Source organism: Anas platyrhynchos, chromosome 3 (genome assembly GCF_047663525.1).
Source record: "Anas platyrhynchos isolate ZD024472 breed Pekin duck chromosome 3, IASCAAS_PekinDuck_T2T, whole genome shotgun sequence".
NCBI lineage: Eukaryota > Metazoa > Chordata > Aves > Anseriformes > Anatidae > Anas > Anas platyrhynchos.
Genome location: NC_092589.1, coordinates 94649224 through 94661219, shown reverse-complemented (window position 1 = coordinate 94661219; position 11996 = coordinate 94649224). Strand labels below are relative to the sequence as shown.

At 42.5% G+C, this 11996-nt stretch overlaps 1 protein-coding gene across 4 annotated transcripts in view; it reads left to right on the top strand.

Annotated features, from left to right (window-relative positions):
• Positions 1-1384: 1384 nt before the first annotated feature.
• The window catches only part of ZNF451 (zinc finger protein 451), a 38869-nt gene continuing 28257 nt past the window's right edge, over positions 1385-11996 (top strand). For 2 of the 4 annotated variants that reach the window (XM_038176966.2, XM_072036325.1), the window contains exons 1-4: positions 1385-1620; positions 2022-2105; positions 6772-6855; positions 7690-7815. In XM_038176966.2, coding sequence (XP_038032894.2) covers positions 2025-2105; positions 6772-6855; positions 7690-7815 — 291 coding nt within the window. In that variant the 5' untranslated portion in view covers positions 1385-1620; positions 2022-2024. The other 2 variants (XM_027455070.3, XM_038176965.2) reach the window with 2 other exon arrangements.

Sequence of the window (11996 nt, the reverse complement as noted above, 5' to 3'; positions counted from 1 at the left end):
TTCTTTTTTTTTTTTTCCATAATTGTTTGTGTAGCCGGAGGATGTTTGGATGGGTCACTGCAATAGCAAACATGCTTCATTTACTTGAGTTACTGCTGAAAATTTCCTATTCAGTGTCATTTTCATAGAGGAGCAGTTTCAAAAAACAATGCCACCTTGTTCTATTAACCCAATATTATTGCACATCAGATTATCTACCTTCAAGAATAACAAGTAACTAAGTGCAAATACAAGCTACAAACAGAACAGCTGCTATCAACGTTCTGTTAGCACATATAAGTTAAAATGCAAAATATGAAATTTTAGGCATCAACAAGGACTTGAATTTTCTAAGCAGTAGTTTAGTTTTGTTTATGCACCTCAATAGTGATGAAGTTGTAGAAATTTGTTACCTAGTCTATTTTAATTAGTAGTCAAACAGTAAAAAAGAAACAAGAATTACATCTCACTGAAGGGGCTAATTCTGAGTTTACACAACAGAAAATGTATATAAAAATATTTCAGTCATTGTGGTGGTTGGTTGGTTGGTTTTTGCCATTCAGCATCTCAGTATATCTACCAGAGAGCTGTTTTCATTCACACATGAAATGGGGCTTAAAACTTACAGTACAGTAACTTGCTTACAAGAAAAGTGCACTAAATTAATGCTGACTTTAAGTGCCCTGTGATGCGTTATTTCTTTCACAAAGCTTCCAGATCACCAAAACTTAACATACTGTCCTCAAATCTTCCTCAGGTATACAAAATTTAGTAAGGAGGAATAGTGACGTGCTTTGTGTGCATTTAGGTCTTTCATGTAGGCATGCAACTGTGTCATTACATGTTCCTATTTACCCAGCGTTAATGCGTTGAGCAAAGGCAATTCATATGTACTTGGGGTGGCTCAAGGTAACTGGGGTGAAGGGAGGAGAGCAGTAGTAGATAAAAGGCAAGAAAACAAGTCAATAAAATAAATAAAATTCATCTTAGCTGTGTCATTTTATTTCAGGATCTCATCATTTTCAGTTACAGGTCTCCAAGATATCAACATTTCATCCATTAACATTCACAAGCCCGTTTATTTTCCCTCAGCATTTTGTAGCAGCAGAGCCCACCACAGACATCCATCCCCGTCGCCCACCCTGCTCCCCCACACAGCCTGGCTGCCGCAGTGCATTCCCCAGCCAGGAAACTCAAATTATAAGGGAAAAGGGGTCGCAGATCCCCAGAGTAATGTTTCTTTTAGATCTTCCAAGCTTGCCCACCCTGCATGAAGCCACCAGAGCCGAGGCCCGGTGGTTACCACACAGCTTCCACCCCCTGCCACCCCCTGAGACATGGCGCGGGCGGGGCAGGGGGCATGAGGAGGGAGCCCCGGGAGGGGGGGGGGGGGCACGTTTTGCCCCCACCCCGCCCTCAGAACCGAAGCCTCTTTCAAGCAGGGCGGCCACAACGTTCCCCGCCCGGCTACCGGCGCCGGGACAACGGTGTCCGGGGGGCGAGCAGGGAGCAGGGCACGGGCGCCATCGCCCCACAGCCTCCTCCTGCTGCTGCTCCCGCTCCCGCCTCCGCGCCCTGGCCGCCGCCCGCCGCTATGGCCGGCGCCGGCCCCGGCCCCGGTCCTGGTCCCGGCACCATCGCGTGGGTCCCCGGGCTCCGTGCACCGTAGCGGGGAGGGGATGGAGAAGGAGAAGGGGAAAGGGACGGGGGTGAAGCCGGGCGGCGACTACAAGTCCCGGCAAGCCGCGCTGCCGCCACGCCTCTCCCCCTTCCCCGCCGCCCCCGGGGGAAGAGGAAGCGGCGCTGCAGCGGGCAGCAGCCCCAGGGTGGGTTTTGGGGCGAGCGGGGTGGTACCGAGCCCCCCAGGGCCATGCCGAGCCCCCCGGGGCGGTGCCGAGCCCCCACGGGTGCTTCTCCCCCTGGGGACGCCGGCAGCGGGGCGCTGCCTGGGTTAGGCCGCGGTTTGGGGATTGGGGTGGGGGGGGGGCCTGGCAAATTGAAATCCGCGGTGGTGAGGGGATTTGGGGTTTGTGTCTCCCTAGGTGATGGAGCCCTACGGCTCGGCCGCCGGTTCCGAGAGGAGGTCGTCGGCTTCCGAAAGCGAGGACGAGATTGAGTTTGTTGGAGTAAGTAGGACCCCGCGCCTGCAAACGGGGGCTTGGGGCAGAAAACTTAATGCGTGCCCTTCAAATGTAACCAAAATCAGCAAAAATTGTGACATCTGAAGTCGTCGGTGTCAGCTTTAAGATAACAAGTTTGTATTAAACAGATAACAAGCTTATATCAAAGGTGCTTTTGGCCCCTTCGTTGGGAAGGTGCTGGGTGATGCCAGTCGGTCCTACAGGGCGAACCTAGAGCCGAGCAGCCCAGCGGGTGGGTGTGGGGTGTGAGGGGGCCGGGGGGTACACGGCAAGGTCAGGCACTGCTGGTCGTGTGGCGGGGTGCTTAATGAGCAGCCTCATCAAAGGTAACGAGGTAAGAGGCCTTAAGCAGTCTTCTCAAATCGTGAAGCAGTGTCCTGTACCTACACTACAGCACCAGTTACCCGTTCACCTTACACACACCTAACCTTAAGATACTTATATCTGTCAAATACCCAAGGAAAAGAGGGTGTTTTTCATGCTGGCAGTGCTCTAGCCTCAATCCAGCATCAGTCAATTGGTGCTGGATGGCAGGCACATGTGGAAGAACAGAAAGATGATTTATCCTAAAGCAGAAGTCACACAAATAAGAGATAAGCCATTTATTGATGCTGGGACTGAAAATGGGTGGCTTCCTATGGATTTCTCTTGTTTTTAATGCTAAAAAGTAAGTGGCAGTAGATTTCTTCCTGTTTTTCATGGTGTTTGATGAAGTCTAAGTTCATTGTACACCTTTCTGCACAGGTATTTAGGTGCTGAGGTATAAGGGGCATACACATGTTTTTGCTAAACCTATAAGTACTTGACCGTCTCTGAGACTTCTTGATCTTTTGGTTGAATTTTACCAGAATTGACTAATGAGTTCAGAGTTCTTTAAATAAACGGGCAAGCGTTCATGTGTAGCATGATTGTATAAGCCTCACTTTCTTAAAACGCTGGGCGAAGAATGAGGAAGTTAACATAGCTTTGGGCGTGCAATGATTGAAGGGCTGCTGTAGAACTGAGAACACCAACTGAAAGAAAAGAAACGTATAAAATCAGCGGTTCTGCTACCTTTTTTTTCTTGTTTTTGCACGTGTTAAGCGCAGATGCTTTGTGGTCCTGTGATGACTGGTTTGAGACAGGCTGGCCTGTCTGGGAGGAAGGCTGCTTAGCCTTGTTTGTGCAGGGTTGGTGTCCTGGGGTGAGGAGGTTGCTGTGGTCACTGATGAACACAAGGGGAAAGGTGTCTGACACTGGCTGCATCCCCGTTTTGGATCACTACCACATGTCCCTGTAGTAAACGTGCACCTTTCAGAAGGATTTCTAATTTATTTTTATAGCTTTCAGATCAGTGTTTCCATATAATAATGTGTATGGCTAGATGTGTAGTGGCTTCATAAATGTTGTGTATGAATGCTACCTGATCTTTCAGCTACTGCGTGTCTCAGGGACCCAGTGTACCAAGTGGTACTGCATAAATTGGGTTGGAGAAGCCCGCTGAGTATCTCAACATGTTCATTTTTTCTTGAAAGATTGTTGTGTGTGTGTTTGTGTACATGATGCATTTTGTTTACTTATTTTCATTTCATAGATCTATAGGAAGATGCCCAGACACAGTCCCTGCCAACCTCAACCTGTCTGATTCCATGATTTAGGAAAACTAATTTATTTTTTTTTTTTGTGGAGATCTAGAGAAGGGGTGTGGTATAACTGCATGACACTATCTTGCCTAAAACACTTGGGGGCGACCTACACATTTCCAGTTACTGCTTGAACTTAATTCACAGTTATTATTAGTCATAATTCAAGTGGTATAGACACAGAAAAGTGTCTTAGGAAGCAAAAGAGTTGGGAATGTGTGACATGAAACGTACTGAGGGAAGTGAGCAGGAACTGCTAGGAACCAGCGATACTAGAAAAATTGATAGATCAAAAACAATTGGAATTCTTTGAATCGCTACAGAGGTTTTAAGGAGCCCATAAATCTCTTGCAGTGCTGGAGTCCTCGGGGTTGGCACTGTCTTTGCACTGTGCTACTATTTAGTTTAACCAGATGGGGAAACAAAGGAACACGGCTGTAGGGATGAGCCTGGGCTGCTCATCCCTATTGGTTCCCTCAGAGAAGTGTTGGAGTCTCTTCTGAGAGGCTCTGACATTTGATGACAGCTGATAATGATGATAACCCAGGCTCTGATGTTTGATGACAGCTTTCAGTCAAGGGTCCTCATGTGTTGACCTCAGCAGTTGCCAGGTAGATATGCTCGGGATAGAATTTCACTGTTTTCCCTGTTTTTTCCACTTTCTCAAGGTATCTGCTGTAGCCCAGATGAATTGTCGATCTGATCCAGGATTATAGTTCTTCTCAGTATTTGTTTTTAATCTTGGTTGGTGGCTTAACCTTTAGACTACTGCAGCACAAACTAGCCTAAGTGCTGCATTTGAGATTTGCATTATTATTCAAGAGTGTATACAGCCAGATAGATTTATTTTTTCTTATTTTTCCCTTTTCCACAAAAAAGGGGAGGGAGGGAAATAAGGATGTATATCTTTGAGAAGTAATTTTAAAAATTTGCCATATTGCATTTGTATTCAAGTTGGAATGCAAACTAACAAATGCATAAAAAATGTTTAGTAAAAAGTATTAAATGCAGAAGGAAAATAATGTTTTGTGCATGCAAACAACACTACACAAGTGAAATACTTCTTATAATTAATTGAATTTACTGTTGTGATCATTAGGCTTGAAAGCAGGTCATTATTCTGCTTTTCAGTTGTCAGTTTCCAAACTTTGGAGTAGTTGCTTGCTGAGCTGAACCAAGGGAATCGAATACAGAGAAGTAAGAAAAATCTTTTCATTTGAGGGAGCCACACCTGTCCGAACCAGACTTGAACATCTCAAACCCCCCTGCTGAAGTGATGAGACGGTTGGATGCTCTGATGGCATCTTTGAGCTGTGACGTGCAAGCACCTGTTGTTTCTTCTGAGGATTTCATTTCTTAGAGATTTACAGAGACTGTTGTTTTCTACAAAAGCTAATCCATTGTGGATTCTTCAGATTTAGTTTAGAAAACCATATTCTCCTTATTTAATTGTTAGAATTTAAGCACTCTTCAGGGGTAATGTGAGTCCTGCAGCTGAATTCATATAAATTTTGTCCTTCATCCAGTGTCTCATCCCTGCTCCTTCCCAGTGAGAGACAGTGAGGGCTGTTTATGCCTGCCCAGCTCAGCAGCTTTACGGCCTTGAAAGGTGGAAGAATGGAAAGAATGAGATGGAGTAAACACAGTGGAGAGAATTACATGCTGCTGCAGTTCTCTGCTACTTCTCATGAGGCAGTATATCCTCATAGCCTGCCCTCCTTGGTTGATTTGTAAAATGTCCAGGACACTGCCAAAGATATGGCAGAGGTAGTGGGTACAGTACTGCGCCTCCTCAAGAAATCAGTGAATTGTTGACGGCCTGGAGTCCTTCATCCACCTGGGAAGTTTAGCTTCCAACAATAAGGAACACCTGTGGAGTTATTAATGGTTGTGTGGCATCTGCCAGCAGCATTGACAGACAAAGGGGTAATACTACATGCCGTAGATGGAATTGCCTGTACAAAACTAAAAGAAAAAAGATAGCTTCCCTGGTAATTACGTTGGCCTCATTTTTGTGACAATTATGCACAGAAGAGAGGCAAAGTTAACTAAAAATCTCCACATGCTGTAAACAGCTTCCCATCCAAATTTATTACATCTCAATCCCAATCGTGCTAGATTCTGAAAGCTATTATCTAACCCCAAAGTCAATAAACAAAATCAAAGATAGTTTTTGCTTATTAGAGTCTCATTAGTTAAAGCATAAAAGTATGATTTCTTTTTTGTTTGCTTTTTTATGTTTGTCATGATGTTCTGCTATCTACCCAATAGCACCAGACAGAATGTAAAAACGGAGGGATTTGATGGCATGTAAATCATCAGGTGTTGATAATATCTAGACTAGCAGGTCATTGAGGTCGCATACAATTGGTGTGAAGTTTCTCAAGATGCCTATATCAAGAAACATTCAAGGACAACATCCTTAGAAAGGCATAGACTTCAGGTTATAAATGTGTGTGAAGCTATTTCTCACTTTCATAATATCTGAAGTCCTTCAGGAGTTTAATTTACTTTGCAGTTGGAGTTTAATTTGTGTCTTTTTAAAAAAACAAAACCAAAAAAAAGTGATTCTGTGAAAAAACTACCACCATTTAGTTGTGTTTAGTAAAATCTAAAACTATTCCTTTCTTGGTGATAGTCTGATACCCTAGTACCATTGAAGTAATGGCACAAGTTGAACGTTTCTAATTTAAAATACAGATTTTAAGTTGATTGAGAAGGTGAAGAGTGTAAGGCTCTTAAGCAGGCCATGATCATTCACTTTATTTTTGGTAGTTGATGTTTATATGTTAAGTTGATACTTGAATTATTTGCAAATATCTCCTATATGTGCATATTTTATCAATTTTGTGCATAAGTCTGTTAAGTTGTCCTTCAGGAATTTCGTTAATACACTCTCTTGGAACCTTGGTGAAATTACCCTTAAAATATTCGTACTGCTACCAATGTTCTCTAATGCGTGCAAGATTTTACCTTTGAGGAACACAATGTAATGCTTTTGTATGTGTGTGTTTTTAACACTTTTTCAGGAAGGACCCTTGAGACCTGTACTTGAATGCATTGATCTGGTCAGTAGTGAAGATGAAGAACCTAACAGCAGTTCTTACGATCATGTAAGTATGTTGGAATGTATCTTGGGACTTCTCAGTTAGAAGAAAAAATAAATAAATAAATTAGTCTCTTGTATTTTTCCCGTCCGCTACTCTCCATGGAAAACTTGTTAGAGGTACTTTAACAAGTAATTAATAAACAAGCTAGTATTTAAGTCTTTTTTTTTTTTTTTTTTTTTTACCTAATGTTGAGTAATTAGGAAAAATAGGCTAACAATTCATTTTTTCCAGAAACATTTTCTGCCTTCTCGTAATGAACTTAGAGCTTTTACTTGTCTTTCAGTGTTTCTGACAACTGTAATGACTAAAAGGGAAGGAAAATGTCTCTTTAAAAGCGACTTTAGAAGTCAATTTTCATGCTGAAGCCCGTGAATGTATCTGCCTAATCTGAGGCCTTTTCCTTCCACGAGGACTTTTTAGGAGGAGTGCTTAGGCTGTAGGATCTTGCTCTGCTCTCAGCCTGGTCCTAACTTCATTCTTTGTAAGCTGTCCTAAGGATTTGAGTCAGAAGCAAGCTGGTCAATTCACGTATCCCCCAAGCTTCTTTTGTCCACTCTGTGGGAGTTTTGAGAGGGACAGTGACTGAGAGCGAGCTACTGCAGTTGATTTTGTCAGCAGTGGCTGTCTCTTGACCTGTGTGCAATAAACCTGGGTCGTAAGGGAAGGCAGATCTTCTGTACATGCATTGTCTCACTCCCTTGTGATGATTGTGGAACTTAAGATCAGACTATTTGTACTGAATTACATCCTGATTGCTTGGGCATTGCTTTTTACTGTATTAAGGTCTGTTACTAACGTAATAATTACCAAATAAAAGTTTTAACTTTTTAATCGTAGAGAAATGCTAGGCGTAAAGATCACATTGACTATCAGAAAGAACGAGTTGCATCAACACTGGATCGTCTGGCACGCCACGTTGAAGTAGAGAAACAGCAAAAGGAAGAGAAAAACAAAGCCTTTAAGGTACTGGATGTGTTCCTGTTTCAGTAGAAGTGCATAGTACAGTAGTCACAACTGTGTTTTCACTACTAAGTGAATAAAAAGATTGGTGAGCCCAGCCTGGAACTAACACCTAGATTTTTGTTTCTGGGGCATTGTTTGAAATATGATACGGACTTCTGATCTTCAGTGGCCTTTAACTGGTAGTCTTATTGCAGTTCTTAAGAGGAAAAGGTAGTAACTTCATGCAAAATGCAAAAACCAGTTCACTTGTTAGTGTGTGTGGCACAGGGACCTTTGTATCAGTTATTCTGGTTAAATAATCAAAGAATAACAGTTATCACAAAACCATGTGGCAAATCTAGTGAAATATTTGCCTTTGTCTGAGATTTTTAGAATGCTGTTTGCCACGTTAATTGTCTGTATCAGGTATGATTTTGTAATGAGACAATATTTTGTAAGTTAAAGGTATAACTGCAGAGCCAAATCCTATGAATTGTATGGTGCAGTCATTTGGAAGGCATGGATTTTTGTTTGTAGTACCAACTAGGAGGTGCAGTCAGCAGGCTTAATGGCGGGGCTGCTCTCAGGCAGACGTGGTCAACTGGAAGAAATGGACTGACAAGAATCTCGTGAAATTCAACAAGGACATGTACAGAAGTGCTGCACCAGGGACAGAGCAACTCCCTCCACTGATACAGGCTGAGACTGACTGCCTGAGGAGCAGCTGTGTACAAACACCTGAGTGTCCTTGTGGGTGGTAGGCTCAAAGTGCAGGCAGCATGCCCTGGTAGCAGAGGGTTACAACAGGATTGTGAGCTATATGATCGGGATTGGATGGAGGGGAAGGGATTGATTATTGCCCTTGGCACTCATTTGACCACATGTGGGTGGAATGCTATAACTGGATTTGGGCCCCGTGGTACAAGAAAAAGATTAATAAATAGGGCAAGTCTATCAGATGGTCAGAGGCTGGAGCACTTCCCTGTCAGGAGAGGCTGAGGGAGCTCGACTTGGTCAGCAAGAAGAGGCAGCTTCAGGGGGACCTAACAGCAACACCCAGTGCCTCCAGGCAGATTGTCAAGGACACAAAGCCAGGCTTTTTATTTACGTGTGTGGCAGAGGAACATAAGACAGTGGTCATAAATTGAAAAAGGAAAAGTTCTGTCTGGGTACATGGTAGAGAGGAAAATAATTGAATATGAGGATAAGGAGGCATTGGAATAGGTTGCCCAGGGGAGTTGTGCAGACGGTGCTTGGAGGTGTTCAAGACCCAAGTGGATAAAGCCCTGAGCAACCTGGCCTGACCCCATAGCTGACCTGCAATTTCAGCACAGGGTTCGACTAATTCCTCTTGATATCCCTTCCAACCTGAAGGAGTTGATAAATTTATGAAATATTATGGAATAATTTCATGAACCAAAAGTTTTTTTTAATTGCTTTCGCTAAAGGTGCTGGCTTTCTAGCCCAGTTTTCTGAACCACTGGTAATGACCTTTAAAGCCACCCTATTACACTACAGTTACAAGGGCTGTTACAGTCCACTACAGTCTCTGCAACTGTAATGCAACCCAGTAAAATTCTGTTGGATGTAGTAGCCTAAGGTAGCTTTGAACAGAGGCCTATATCCCTCTCCTGCCTCCTCCACGTAGAATTTGGCAATTTGTTAACGTCTCCACATACAGTTTTTGAGCTATAGAGTCAGCAATAGCTATGTAGCTTTAGAAATAGTTTGAGAGTGAAGGATAGGAAATCCTTTGATGATGATGAATGTTTTCCTGCTGGGTGGCAACAGGTAATGCAGTCTGCAGAGTTACAATTACTTTTCATAGTGAAACTTGCCCACGTGTTTTGGCTTTTTTTTTGGCTTGGCAGAGGAGCAAGCTGTTTGGTTTCAGTGACCATTTTCTGTTCCATTTTTATTTATTTTTTAATTCTTTTTTTTTTTTTTTATCAAACTTTCTGGCTGCTTTGGTGACACAAGGAATTACCAGGATCCTGTTAATTTGCTGTTTCTAGCACAGAACATCTTGTATGACCCTCCTCTGCATCATGGTCAAAGCTGCAGAAAGTGCTGTGCATAAATCTTGGGGCACCTTTGAGCTGAGCCTTGAGCCTGAGCTCAGGGCATTCCCACTGCCCCAGAGCTTTGTTAGCAGCACTGTGCCTCTTACCTCTGGCAGGGAGATTGAGCTGAGATTGTGTGGGTTTTCCACAGAAAGAAGGATCCTTTATTGCTGATTGATGATTTTGCCAGACCTGTGCTGATTTTGGTTCTCCAACAGACGTTTGTATCTTCAGGCCTCGGAAAACACAGTCACTTGTATTACAGAGCTCTAGTAGAGGATTCTTTTCCTTCTCTGTCCCTTCTCTTGAAAGCAAATCTGTTGCTAAATCTGGCCATGGAAGCAGAACATCTCACTGTCAAGATGCATATAAGGAAGAAATCTTCAGAATCATCAGAAATGTCAGCACGGTTTTTTTCATTTTGCATGTATTTTTATATATGAAGAAACAAAATATAGGAAACAAGAATAAATCTAAAATTTACTTACATTAAAAAAAAAAAACAACTTTTATTTACTGGAAGCACTGTTTCCTTAAAACATTGTTTTCAGGATATTTTAAAAAATCGCTTTTTATTAGTCATGAAATATACTACGAAATGAGAAACGCTGTTGCAGTCCCAGTCTGGCATTCATTTAATGCTGTGTCAGGCTGCACTGTAATGGGAATTACCTGTTTGCAAGCTTGTGAGCCAGGTTTAGCTGGGGAGCTAAGGTTATCTAGCTTTAGGAGATGAGGGGAATTGTGTGTGTCCAACCACAGATCTGTCTCCTTCAAAGAGAGAACTGTATGGCCCTCACAGATACACCGGTGTGTGGTTTGTGGGAGATAAGGCATCCTTTTCATGCTCATAGCTGATACGGTATTTGGTCAGTGATCAAATTTGATCATTTGATTTGATCACTGTGCGGATAGCTGCATGCTGCAGGGAAAAGAAGGGAGTCTGTTTGGGTTCCTGGAGCCATGGAGCAGGTTCTTCCCTCCATATACCAGAACATTTTCTGTGAAAAGGTTTCCATCCCAGTCGTGGTAACTTTTATTTCTGTCCGTAAGAGAGGTTTTCTATGCTTAACCACGGAAAAACCACAGTCCAAACCAGAAATAACAAAAGCTATCTCTTGAGATAGGTTGCCTTTAGCCACCTTGCGTGTGCATGTTTTTTGGCTCTTGTTTGCTTTGGTTGTTGAACCTCAAAGCAAGCTAGCAGTTTTTCTAAAGATGAAGAATAAATTTGCTTTGAGAGGAACACGTGCATTAGCTGCTAATGGTATGCTGTACAGCAATGTAGTTTGTTCAAGCTATTAATGTAATATCTGTAATGGCTTTTTGAATTGATTTAGAGAGATTTATATATTTTTTTTGTGAAAGTGAACTTGACTGAAGTTAGTAGTAAGAGAAGTCCACCCTAACACTGACAATCAATTGCTAGAGGGGTGTAGTTGTTGAAGGGATTGAAAAACCATTTTTGAGGGATGTGCTGGCTGGGCAAAATTCATTCTTGATCTGACCAGCTGAACTCACCTTGAAAGTGGTGGTCACACCGTGGTCATTCAATAGGGAGAGATGCTGTTAACAGAAAATTGTGTTGAATAAGAATTTTAATTGTTAGGATAGATTTTCCAGTGTAAGATTATTTATTCCAAACTGTTATTTCCAAATGTTCTGTCTGGTCTAGATGAGGTTTCCATGGCTCTAGGCTTTACTAAATAACTTGAGAAGATGTACGGACAGAATTAAGCTGACACTACTGTGAAACATACTTTCTGTGTAAGAGGTATCTAAACAGTAAATATTTGAAGGCTGCAGAGCATTGGATATTTTCAGAGTTCCTTATAATATGCTTGGGGGATCTTTACTGTCATTTTGAAGAATTCTTGTCATCTGGGATTGGAAGTGATGATAGAAAAATCTTACGTGATCTGCAAATCCTTGCCATGCCTTTTTGAAAGCTGAAGGGTAGCAGAACTTGGGGAGTTGAGAGCAGCCAATCTTGTGAAAATGAACAAGCCTAAAAGACAGCACACTGATGTAGTCATTGCCTTGAGATGCGTTTGTATGAGAATGCTCAGGCTGCATGCCTCAAATTTTTTCAAACATAAGATGGCTCTTTGTAAAGAAACTGTCATGTCTTGCAATATT